At 44.4% G+C, this 13,781-nt stretch overlaps 1 protein-coding gene across 1 annotated transcript in view; it reads left to right on the top strand.

Moving 5' to 3' along the window:
* Window positions 1-13,781, top strand: part of adgrv1 (adhesion G protein-coupled receptor V1) — a 472,167-nt gene that overhangs the window by 64,972 nt on the left and 393,414 nt on the right. The window contains exons 5-7 of the mRNA XM_062025438.1: window positions 648-752; window positions 8,626-8,739; window positions 8,817-9,047. Of these exons, the coding sequence (XP_061881422.1) occupies window positions 648-752; window positions 8,626-8,739; window positions 8,817-9,047 (450 nt within the window). The remainder of the gene's footprint in view (window positions 1-647; window positions 753-8,625; window positions 8,740-8,816; window positions 9,048-13,781) is intronic.

Raw genomic sequence — 13,781 nt, 5'->3', positions numbered from 1 at the left:
ATGTATGTATATACATGTATATATATATATATATATCAGGTTAGGTCTGGTTTGATAGCCAGTTTTTGTTTCTCCCGTTTTGGACTCCTTGCCTGTTCAGAATAAATATCTGTTTCTGAAAATCCTGCGTCTGTGTTCAGAGTCCTGTTCCGGTCGTGACAAATACAGCTTCACCTATGGAGTGAAATTACTGCCAAATCTCCACAAACACACACAAAAAAAAAAGTTTCACAAACTCAAAAATGTTTTTGAAACAATTTTGAGTTTGTGAAACTTTTTTTGAGTTTGTGGAGTTTTGGCAGTAATTTCACTCCATAACTTGAAGAAAATAGTTGTTCTACTTGCGAATCCTTTAGTGTGTTAGTGAAACTTTTTTTTTTCAGTTTGTGAAGCATTTTTAAGTTTGTGAAACATTTTTTTTATTTTTGTGAAACATTTTTTTTAGTTTGTGAATCATTATTTATTTTGTGAAACATTTGACTTTGTGACACAATTTATTTTTGTGAAACAATTCAAGTCAAAAAGTTTGGACACCCCTGGTTTAAAATAATGTATTGCCACTTATTTTGCCCTCATCATTTGGACCAAACTAGATTTTCCATTATTAGAAATTTGAATATGCTTCTATTTTGTGTCTCACATCGCAGACTGAGGAGGTCATCGTTGACGAACCAAGAGAAGGAAACTTGCTGGTGCCTCTAACCCTTATCCGAGAAAAGGGGACTTATGGGACGGTAACTGTGAACTTTGAGGTGAGCACTAAAACAACACATGTTGTATTGTGTAATATATTTGCAAGCAGCTTCACATTTTACTATGATAAAGACTGTCAAATGGAGGAGGAACCTGCTACTATCAAGATGCATGGACTATATTTTTGTAGTGGTATCCAGAGGTGGGTTGTAACGAGCAACGTTTACCCAGTTTCTTTACTCATGTAACTTTTTGGATGCATTGTACTTGTCAAAATCATTTTAATGCAACATACTTTTTACTTTTACTTACTTTATAACATTAAGGTTCATTCCGATCTCTACATCTAGTTATGTCAGTATTATTACTACAGTAGAACCTTGATTTATGCCTTAATTGGTTCTTGAACAGGGTGCGTAATTCGAAAAGTTTGTATAGTGAATGTAACGATACAGTGGGAGAAGGAGACTGCACGGAGGCAGGGACGTCGTTAGCTTGCAGCGTGTTTATTAATATATATAAATGAAGTGTGTGACTAATCCAAAGGTATATAGTGTGACAATGTGTAGCGATTATATGTGGAGTGTTACCGGGTGGTGTTGAAGGTGCGTCTGCGCCCTGCTCGGCAGCGGCTGCAGAGGCTCGTGGTAGTAATGGAACTTTTTTGGCAAATATATAGGTAAATTCTGTAAATTTCAAAGTTAACTTCCAGTGTAGTCACTCCATAGTAACATACGACCGCCAGACAATTTTAAATGTAAATAAATCAAACTGTTTTAGACCAAAAGATGCATATACGCTGGACCTCATTGGTAGTATGGGAATACTACGCCGGCTACATCCAGCGGCCTGTGAAGCAGCGGAGCCAAGTACCAGCGGGTACCGTCGACGGAGGAGACTTAAGAGGTGTGATCGGAAGCAGAAACGGGGATGCCGAGCGGGGCTAACAACAAAGCTAAAAGCTAATCCTCACAGAGCGCCGCTTCCTTCCATCCTGTTTTCAAACGTCCGCTCCCTGTAGAACAAACTGGACTACCTGAAGCTGGATTTAAATGCAAGACGGGAGATGAGGGACTGCTGCGCCATATTTCTCACAGAAACCTGGCTGAAACCATCCGTTCCGGACGAGGCAGTTAGTATCGAGGGGCTAACAATGTTTCGGTCGGACAGGAGCAGCACTCTCACTGGTAAATCCCGAGGTGGTGGTGTTTGCATATACATCAACAACAACTGGTGCTACAATGGGAATATAGTCTCATGTTACTGCTCTCCCGATGTAGAACTATTAACTATAAAATGCAGGCCATTATATTTACCCCGGGAATTCAGTGCTATGATCTTCACAGCAGTGTACATTCCTCCCGGTGCTAACATCAAACAAGCCTTGAATGCTTTGTACTGCTCTATCAATGAACTGCAATCTACACATCCAGAGGGAGTTTTCATTGTGGCAGGGGACTTTAATCAAGCTAACATGAAAACTATGTTCCCCCAATTCTATCAATATGTGAATTTTGCAACCAGGGGTGGAAGCACGCTGGACATGGTGTACAGCAATATTAAGCACGCTTTCAAAGCTGCACCCCGCCCCCACCTCGGCTCCTCAGACCATCTATCTGTGATGCTAATTCCTGCATACAAGCCCCTGCTGATCAGAAAGCAAGCTACAGTGAAGCAGGCGAGGACCTGGCCAGAGGGAGCAATGGAAGCATTACAAGACTGCTTCGAAAGCACAGACTGGGACATGTTCAAGGAAGCCGCCAATGACAATCATCACACATGTGTGGAGGAGTATGCAGAGTCTGTGTCCGCATACATTCAGAAGTGCATGGAGGATGTTAGTGTGATCAAGAACATCCCCACATGGGCCAACGAGAAACCCTGGATGAACAGTGAGGTACGTGCAATGCTGAAGGCTCGGAACAAGGCTTTTAAAAATCTGGCGACATGGTAGCACTTAAAACAGCCAGAGCTGACCTGAACCGTGTCATTAGGGTTGCAAAGCGTGCTCACAGTCAGAAAGTGCAGGACTTCTTCGAGAACCTCACGAACACTAGACGAATGTGGCAGGGCATACATGTCATCACGGACTATAAAGATGCCCCCCGTCCCTGTGACAACAGCACCAGCTTCCTTAACGACCTAAACAACCACTTTGCAAGGTTTGAGGCACTTAACACCACTCCGGCGAGGAAATCCATCCCTCGCCCTGATGAGCAGCCGCTCAACCTGGACACAGCGGATGTCCGGAAAACCCTGAGGAGAGTGAACCCCCGGAAAGCAGCAGGACCTGATGACATTCCGGGCAGAGTGCTTAAGGGAGGTGCAGACCAGCTGGCTGGGGTTCTCACAGACATCTTCAACACCTCGCTGACCCATGCTGTGGTACCTTCATGTTTTAAGACGGCCACAATCATTCCAGTGCCTAAAAAACCCACAATCTCCTCCCTCAATGATTATCGCCCCGTGGCACTCACCCCCATCATAATGAAGTGCTTCGAGAGGCTGGTAAAGGTATACATTGTCTACAGACTTCCCCCCACATTCGACCCATACCAGTTTGTTTTTTGCCCTAACCGCTCCACAGAGGACTCCATCTCCTCTGCACTCCACCTGAGCTTAGAACATCTGGAAGGAAAGGACACACACGTGCGGATGTCGTTTCTAGGCTTCAACTCGGCATTCAACACCATCATCCCGCAGCACTTGGTGAGCAAACTGGCCCCCCATGGATTCAGTACCTCCCTATGCAACTGGCTGATTGACTTCCTCACAGACAGACCCCAATCTGTGAGAGTGGGCAACAACACCTCCAGTGCCATCTCCCTGAGCACCGGCTCCCCCCAGGGCTGCGTCCTGAGTCCGCTGCTGTTCACGTTGATGACCCATGACTGCTGCGCCAGGTCCACTACTAACCACATTGTGAAGTATGCGGACGACACAACAGTAGTGACGACGACGACATGGACTACAGAGAGGAGGTGAAACATCTGGTTGACTGGTGCAGAACCAACAACCTGGTCCTGAACGTCGACAAGACCAAGGAGATCATCGTCGACTTCAGGAAGGACCAGTCCAGCCACACTCCACTCTTCATCAACGGCACAGTGGTGGAGATGGTAAGCAGCACCAAGTTCCTGGGGGTGCAGATAACTGACAATATGACCTGGTCCCTACACATTCTTGTAAAAAGAGCTCAGCAGCGCATGCACTTTTTGCGTCGGATGAAAAGAGAACAGCTCCCTCCCCCCCGTTCTCACCACATTCTACAGAGGCACTATAGAGAGCCTACTAACCAACAGTCTGGACTGGAGCCTGCAGTGCCTCAGACTGGAAGTCTCTGCAGAGAGGGGTGAGGACGGCGGAAAAGATCATCAGGACTCCTCTTCCTCCTATCCAGGAGATCGCAAAAAGCTGCTGCCTGACCAGGGCTCAGAAAATCTGCAGAGACTCCTCCCACCCCCACCAAGGACTGTTTTCACTGCTTGACTCTAGAAAGAGGTTCCGCAGCCTCCGTAGCAGATCCTCCAGGTTCTGTAACAGCTTCTTCCCTCAGGCGGTAAGACTCTTGAACGCATTAAAATAATCCCCTCAATTCCCCCCAAAAATGGATTAACTCGCTGGAATATAAAGACAATATAACATACATCCATAAACGTGGATGCATATGCAAAAGTGCAATATATTCATCTGTACAGTAATCTATTTATTTACAGTATATCTGCACCTTATTGCTCTTTTATCCTGCACTACCATGAGCTAATTACAACAAAATGTTGTTCTTATCTGTACTGCAAAGTTCCAATTTGAATGACAATAAAAGGAAGTCTAAGTCTAAGTGTTGAGATCAGTGCGGAAGTCCAGAAAGGGCAAGGCAGGCTCGTAGGTCCAGAGACAGGCAGGTGGTCAGGGGCTGGTGTGAGGCGTGGTTGACTGGTTGGCGTGAGTTCTAGATCCAGGAAGGCAACAGTGAGTCCAGAGGGGATCCGGGGAGACGAGACACACATCTCGAAACCAGGGGATGACGAAGGGCTGCTGAATGACGACACAGGACAAGACACAATGAGCACAACGTAGGGGAAACATGAAGAGCGTGAATCACATAGGCAAGGAAGCTAGAGACGTGTAAGGCTTACTGTACTGGTACAAGTAGCTACGTTCTGGCACTGGAACGCAGGACGCGCTGGATTATGAAGGCAGGGATCTCGTCAGCGTCAGGTGTGTTGATTGTAGAGTGAGTGCGGAGGCGCGGCTGCTGCAGGAGAGAAACGCCGGCGGGCGTGTCCCGAGGCGCGCTCAGCAGAGCGCACACTAGAGTGCACACCAGAGTGAGAGGCGGTAGGTGTTTGAACCGTGACAGTGAAGCAAATTTCTCCATAAGAAACAATGTAATTATAAATAAAGCGTTCCAGCCTCGACAAAAGTCCATATTTTAGTGAAGGTTTTTACACTTTATATAAAGTGCTATACAGTACTGTATATCAAACAAACATAACAGGCAAGTTATGGATCAACTTTCTATTTATTAACAGGCTAAATAAAACAACAATGACAAGCTTAACTGTCCTGTATTCGCTGCTCTGCCAACAAGCGGACACACGCACACACACAGATGTCCCTCTGGTGCCCTTACAAACGATCACAAATCACAATACTCCTTCACCTTAACAATCATATAGTTAGAATAATAAACATTTAAAAAAGTAAAAATCCACTGACAATAACATCCACAAAGCAACAGCTCACAAGAGGAGCAGAGAGAAGGGGAAAGGGAGGCGGCGTTAGGGAGGGGCCGTGTGTGTGTGTGTGTGTGTGCGTGTGTGTGTGTGTGAGTGTGTGTTTGTGTGTGCCTTTTGAAAGAGGCTCCGCTGAACGAGAGATATTCTTCTCCTACGCTGTGAAATAGGTCCGCTTTGGCATCAAAGTCCGTTGTCATCACAATTAAAAACTTGCTGTGGTACGAACTGGCTTCTTCGATCTCTTCAGTAGGAGCGTGCACAAAATGGCTGTCAGCGGGACACAAAAGGAATGAATGAAGCGTTGGCACACAGAGACATGGTTCGCTCACAAAGGCATGATTGGCGCGATCTCAAAGTTTGTAAGCCGAAAACTTTGCAAATAGATGGGCTCGTATTTCAATCTTCCATTGTATTTAGAATCTATTGATTACTGCTTGCAAAGATTGACTCTTTTGGCTCATTCGAGATTTCTTCCAGCGGGCACAGTCACATGACTTCCTTTCACCAATCAAACGGAGCCTGGAAGTCACATGACCGCACTCCAACCGTACACTGTAAAAAGTGACATGATTTAAATGTATTTAATCTTTTATTTGACAAGGACAATATGTCAGAAGAGGCAGCGCAACTCTTCAATGTTTACTATGAAAAAGAACATTGGTATCATGCGCTGTCATCTGTGTCAGTAGAAATGTTCACATTGCAGCAAACAAGAATTCCACTTCCAACTATAGACAACATGTTGCGCTAAGTTGTAGATGTATGTTTTATGTTTTAGCTGCGCAGATGCTAACATTAGCCCTGATTTCGTGTCTTAAGGGAGTGTAAAATGTGCATCTTTTGTAGCACATGCTGTCTCCTACGCACGCACACACACACACACACGCATGCACGCACACACACTAACATCATGACATGAATATAAAAAATACTAAATAAAACCAAAGTTACTCACCAGTTACTCAGTACACATACTTTTTTCCCCCTAAATAATAAGCACAGGTGTCAAACTCAAGGCCCGGGTGCTGGATCGGGTCCACCACGTCACTTTATATGACAGTCGAAAGGCCGGAAAAAATATTCCTAAATAAAGTACAATATGTATACATTATTTCTGTTTTTGAAACAACAACAAAATTGCATGAAACATACCTACCTTTTTTAAACTTTAATATTGTCTAACATTGCAACAAGTATTATCTTACCATACAGTATATTCCAAACATCTTTTTCGTCAAAACAAAAGGGAATAGTTAATTCTCTGCCTGATTTATGATTTCAATGAAGGTCATCTATGAAATTGTACACTGTAAAAATGACAATACATTTTCTACCGTAAAAAAAACTGTACTACCGTTTTTCCATTTACAGTAATACACCGTAAAAACAACAATCTTAGGGCAAAAAATCCCAGCAGCTCAGTCACCATAATTTTACCTTAAAACAAACTGTGGTACCATTTTTTCCAATTTACAGTAATACGCTATATCGTAACAGTATCCATCCATCCTTCCATCCATCAATCCATCCATTTTCTACCGCTTGTCCCTCTCTGGGTCGCGGCGGTGCTGGATCCTATCCCAGCTGCACTCGTATATGGTGTAAAAACCACCGTAATATTTACGGTATATTTCTGGCATTTTTTAACCCAAAAAATATATATATATATATTTTTTACAGTGTATGTGAAAACAAATGCACTATATTGGCAAAAGTGTTTGGCCACCTGCCTTGACACACATATGAACTTGAAGTGCCATCCCATTCCTAACCCATAGGGTTCTATATAATATGGGTCCAACTTTTGCAGCTACTACAGCTTAAACTCTCCTGGGAAGGCTGTCCACAAGGTTGCGGAGTGTGTTTATAGGAATTTTCCACCATTCTTCCAAAAGTGCATTGGTGAGATCACACACAAATGTTGATCGAGAAGGCCTGGCTTTCAGTCTCCATTCTAATTCATCCCAAAGGTGTTCTATCGGGTTCAGTTCAGGACTCTGTGCAGGCCAGTCAAGATCATCCACACCAGACTGTGTCATCCATGTCTTTATGGACCTTGCTTTGTGCACTGGTGCACAGTCATGTTGGAAGAGGAAGGGGCCCGCTCCAAACTGTTCCCACAAGGTTGGGAGCATGGAATTGTCCATGTTTTGGTATCCTGCAGCATTCAACGTTCCTTTCACTGGAACTAAGGGGCCAAACCCAACTCCTGAAAAACAACCCCACACCATAATTCCTCCTCCACCAAATGTCACACTCGGCACAATGCCGTCCGAAATGTAGCGTTCTCCTGGCAACCTCCAAACCCAGACTCGTCCATCATTGCCAGATGGAAAAGCGTGATTCATCACTCCAGAGAAGGCGTCTCCACTGCTCTAGAGTCCAGTGGCGACGTGCTTTACGCCACTGCATCCGACGCTTTGCATTGGACTTGGTGATGTATGGCTTAGATGCAACTGCTCGGCCATGGAAACCCATTCCATGAAGCTCTCTGCGTACTGTACGTGGGCTAATTGGAAGGTCATATGAAGTTTGGAGCTCTGTAGCAACTGACTGTGCAGAAAGTCTTTGCACTATGCGCTTCAGCATCCGCTGACCCCTCTCTGTCAGTTTACGTGGCCTACCACTTGGTGGCTGAGTTGCTGTTGTTCCCAAACTCTTCCATTTTCCTATAATAAAGCCGACAGTTGTCTTTGGACTATTTAGGAGCGAGGAAATTTCACGACTGGATTTGTCGCACAGGTGGCATCCTATGACAGTTCCACGCTGGAAATCACTGATCTCCTGCGAGCGGCCCATTCTTTCACAAATGTTTGTAGAAACAGTCTCCATGCCTAAGTGATTGGCGTTATACACCTGTGGCCGGGCCAAGTGATTAGGACACCTGATTCAGATCATTTGGATGGGGGGCCAAATACTTTTGGCAATATAGTGTATAATCATCAATAGCATAGGGAATTATCTAGTAATATCATGAGGAAAATCCCCATTCAATAATATTGACATATTATTCACTGTTTCAAGTGCCAACTGCGATGTGGCCCTCAATAAAAACAAACCTGACACCCCTGCTTTAAAGGAACAGTACTCTTATTGAGTACAATTTTTGGCTACTCCACCCACATCTGGTAGAACCAAATGCATCTTATCTTTAAAAGTCCAGCTTGTTAAATGCTGCCATTTTCTTCTGCAGATCTCCGGTGGCCCCAACCCCGCCTTTGAGGACGTCACCCCAGCAAGAGGAAATATCACCATACCTCTTGGACACGCTGTTGTTCACTTCAATATCCTGGTCCGGGACGACCAGGTACAGCAACTGTCCGGAAAGTGTCCTTAAATGTAAAGTTGTACAGTTTCCTGATGCATCGTTGTCCCGTGGACCAGATCCCTGAGGATGATGAAGTGTTTTCGGTGAGGCTGACGGGCGTGGGAGGCGGGGCTCTCCTCAGGCCCAACGGCAGCAGTATTGAGCTGAGGATCAGACGTAATGACAGCCCAGTGAGGTTCTCACACTCTGTCAGAGTAGTCCCAGAGTCTGCAGGAGTCATAGCTCTGAATGTGACGCGCGGTCGGCTGACCGAGGACGGGCCGCTGCTGGGCTCTGTCGACACCGAGGTATGCTTTTTTAGCTGCTTCACCTTTGGATGTATTCACTTTTTAGACTTAGACTTAGACTTAGTCTTCCTTTTTATTGTCATTCAAATTTGAACTTTACAGTACAGATAAGAACGACATTTTGTTACATAAGCTCATGGTAGTGCAGGATAAAAAAGTAATAAGGTACATATATAAATAAATAAATAGGTTACTGTACAGATAAATATATTGCACTTTTTTTTCTACATTTTGTTATGATACAACTTTATCCGAAAATAGAAAAAGAAAAAAAAATCCCTCAAAATTCTACACACAATAATGACAATGTAAAAAATATATTGTTTTTAAATGTTGCTAATTTATTAAAAATTAAAAACTAATCGCATGTAGATAGTATATGTATTTGCAGTCTTTGCTCAATACTTTGGCAACAATTACAGCCTCAAGTCTTTTTGAATATGATGCCACAAGCTTGGTACACCTATCTTTAGGCAGTTTCACCCATTCCTCTATGCCAGTGTTTTTCAACCACTGTGCCGCGGCACACTAGTGTACCGTGAGATATTGTTTGGTGTGCCGTGGGAGATTATGTAATTTCACCTAATTTGCAAACCAGTAATTATAATCCGCAAATGTGCCGTTGTTGAGTGTCTGTGCTGTCTGGAGCTCGGCAGAGTAACCGTGTAATACTCTTCCATATCAGTAGGTGGCAGCAAGTAGCTAATTGCTTTGTAGATGTCGGGAAAGACGACGATGGTTTGCAGGTAAAAAGGTATCTAAAGCTTAAACCAAAAATAAACAAATGGCGAGTGCCGCTAAGAAAAGCCATTGAAGCTTAGGGATGGCTATGCAAAATGAAGCTAAAACTGAACTGGCTGCAAAGTAAACAAAAACAGAATGCTGGACGACAGCAAAGACTTACAGCGTGTGGAGCAGACGGCGTCCACAAAGTACATCCGTACATGACATGAGAATCAACACCAAGATAAGAGCGCAAGACAAGAACTAAAACACTACACACAAGAAAACAGCAAAAAACTCCAAAGAAATCACGGGTGATGTGACAGGTTGTGACAGCACACCTACTTTGAGACAAGAGCTACAGTGATGCATGCTTGGTCATGGTTTAAATTCATATACAACAATCGCAAGAACGACTTTTTACTGTCAATGTCAGCTACTGAGTTTTCATTTTTTTAAATGTTTTCTGCTGGTAGTGTGCCTCTGGATTTTTGCAATGAAACAATGTGATTTGCCTCAAAAAAGGTTGAAAAACATTGCTCTACGCAGCACCTCTCAAACTCCCATCAGGTTGGATGGGAAGCGTTGGTTTTCCTCCAGGATGTGTCTGTACATTGCTGCATTCATCTTAGTCTAGTCCGGAAGGTGACCAAGAACCTGATGGTCACTCTGTCAGAGCTACAGCAGTCCTCTGCGGAGAGAGGAGGACCTTCCAGAAGCAAACCACCAATCAGGCATGTATGGCAGAGTGGCCAGACGGAAGCCTTTTTTTTTTTTTTTTAAAGTTTGCCAAAATGCACCGGAACAAAATTCTCTGGTCTGATGAAACAAAGATTGAACTCTTTGGCATGAATGCCAGGCATCATGTTTAGAGGAAACCAGGCACCGCTCATCACCAGGTCAATACCATACAGTGAAGCATGGTGGTGGTGGCAGCATCATACTGTGGGGATGGTTTTCGGCGGTAGGAACTGGGAGACGAGTCATGATAGAGGGAAAGATAAATGCAGCAGTTTACAGAGACATCCCGAAAGAAAACCAACACTTGCCATCCAACCTGAGATGCTGCAAAGAGGAATGGGCGGAACTGCCCAAAGATAGGTGTGCCAAGCTTATGGCATCGTGTTCAAAAAGACTGCGAAGGGTCTTAATTCTTATGAACATGTGTTTTTTTCATTTAAAAAATGTGCAAAATTAAATAAAACAAATCACATTCTCATAATGGGGTATTGTGTGTAGACTTTTGAGGAAAATTTTTTTTTTAATTTAATAATAATAATTATTATTTTGAAATATGGCTGTAACATAACAAAATGTGGGGACAATACTTTCTGGATGCACTTCTACACGTCTGCTGTTTATCCGCCCAGCGTTGTTATCTTTTTGGGAAGAGGTAAAAAAAAAAAGATGAAATCACTGTTATCCTTTAAATGGAATGTGCAAACAGAAAATATGCATACATATAAAGCACAAAGTGAAACCAGCACATATACATCTTTTTAACATTTTTAGAATCACTGCAAATAAACAGATAACGAGGACTTGGAAAGAGGCCGCACAACCTAATAGAAAGTCCTGGACAACAGCCCTGACACAGAAAATAGAAATAAAAAAATGTTGTTAGTATTTGAGATAAAATGGACATATTTATTAAGTTATTTTCAGAGAAGTTCTGTAATATAATCATTGATAAAGATGACAGTGTATAAATAGAATGTAGGTCCATATTGTATATATGTACAGTATGTAAATGTGTTAGGGCTGTCCCAACACCAATATTTTGGTACCGGTACCAAAATGTATTTCAATACTTTTCGACACTTTTCAAAATAAAGGAGACTGCAAAAAATTTAAAATAGTGCAATCAAAGAAAAATGTTGGCATTAAATATGATTTTTAATCTACAAACGTTTGAAAATAGATTTGAAAACAAATTTCACATTGTTATTATGAGGTATTGATTGAAGAATTTTGAGGACAAAACTGAATTGACACCATTTTGGAATAAGGTTGTAACATAACAAAATGTGGAAAAATAAAGCACTGTGTGTTATGATCCGCTGCTCGGATCACAGTTTGTTTACTTTTTAGTGTCACGTGTGTTTTCAGCACCTTGTTTTTGTTTCTGTTGCCATGACGGCAGATTGTGCTCACCTGCCTCTGGTTAGCGTTCGGGAAGCGCACCTGTTGCCCGAGCGCTAATCAGAGGGCTATTTAGTCTTTGCCCGGGCCTCACTCGGCCTGGCTTGCTAATTTGCTTTTATGCAACAGCTAACGACTTCTTCGATTCCTGCTAGCTTTCATGCTATATTATTTTTGCTTGCTAGCTCCCATGCTAGTCCCTTTGTTTTTGTCTTTTGTGCTGTACACGTCTTTGTTTTTTCCCTGCTATGATTTATTTGCTTAAATAAATAATTTTCCTACCTGCACGCTGTGTCCGAAGCCGTCTGCATTCCTGGGAGAACAACCTCGCACCACGATGCGACCAGGTTGTTACAGTAGCAAGCCAGCAAGAAAAGGTTCTCCCGCAGCGAGCACGATGGAGGAGATGGACGAAGGTACGTGGATGGTGTTGCGAGCGATGGAGGCGGAGACTCTTCGCTATTCCCCCTCGGAGCGCGAGGACCTGTTATGGGGTCCTAACGGAAAGCTGGTCCCAATCCACTCCGTTTGGCCCGAGGACATTGCCACACCTCCGCAGTACCGGACGCGTCAGCGAAGACGGAAGCCGCCCAAAAGGTCTTCACTTTGCTGCCAAGACGCGCCACTCCCTCAAACTCCTCCACCGGTACACAGCAAGCTACATTCAGCCCAACATTCCCCTCCTCAGATGTTTGGCAACCCTATCGACCATTTCGCCAAACAATTCTCCGACTGGGCTGTCAGTCACCTGGACAGCAACGACAATGACGTCATTCCATTGGCGCCCCCTGATGAGGTAACTCCGCCCACTTTTGATGACGTCATAGATCAGGATTTTTTTTTCCCACCCTCAGCTTCTTTCTGTCAGCCACTTCTAAATGACGTTAATGCCAAGATAAAACATTATCAGGACATTTTTGTTAAATGTAAAGCTAGTCAGTCCCAGTCACTTTCTGAGTTTCAAGCTTTACCTACAGTAACTTTGGTTCCGCCCCCAGTGACTTTTACTCCGCCCACAGCACAGATTTTTTCCCCTTGTGCTCCCACCCAATCTCAAGTGGGGGGTGAGAATAAACATTTTGGACATTTTAAAGGGGAGGAGTATACCCCCCTCCTGACCTCCCTCCACCCACCCTTGAAGACGGTTCCAAACCACAAGGAGCGCGTCTGGTATCCGCTTCTTGAGGGGGGGGGCTAGTGCTGGGAGCTGTGCTAGTTGGGTGGCACAACAGCGCTCAGCTAAGCCGCAACCTCCTGCCCGGCCACCACCACCTGTCCTTCGGCGGGCTAAGCCGCAACCTCCTGCTCGGCCACCAGTCCGTCTGCGTGCTAAACCGCAACCATCTGCCCGGCCGCCACCACCGGTTTTTTGGCCTGCTAAGCCGCAACCGCCAGCTAGGCCACCTGCACCTAAGCTAGCGCCAAGGCTAAGGCTAGCACCAGCTCCACCACAGGTTCCAGTACCTGCACCTCGGCTGGATCCCACACCAGTACCTGCACCTCGGCTGGTTCCCACACCAGTACCTGCACCTCGGCTGTTAGGATCCGCTGCTCGGATCACAGTTTGTTTACTTTTTATTTTCACTCCCAAACAAAATATTCTAACTTGGATTGTTTCCCTGGCTTCGAGACTCTCCCGAAGACACAAAAAACTCCCTTCTTGTCTCTGATGGACACACACCTGTTGTTGTTGACTTTGGACTGACTATCGGCTGCACAACATCCAGGCCGCGGAACAGAGACACACTGCAGGCTTACACACACACATGCATCCACAAAAAATATACGCCACACACACATACCCCCACCCCCAATCCCAACGCCCTTGACGCAATTTCCATAAGGGTGATGAACGGATGGGCGGCGCCT

This window comes from Entelurus aequoreus, linkage group LG17, assembly GCF_033978785.1.
Source record: "Entelurus aequoreus isolate RoL-2023_Sb linkage group LG17, RoL_Eaeq_v1.1, whole genome shotgun sequence".
Classification (NCBI taxonomy): domain Eukaryota; kingdom Metazoa; phylum Chordata; class Actinopteri; order Syngnathiformes; family Syngnathidae; genus Entelurus; species Entelurus aequoreus.
The sequence above is the reverse complement of the archived record's forward strand: the minus strand, read 5'-3'. Positions and strand labels throughout refer to the sequence as shown.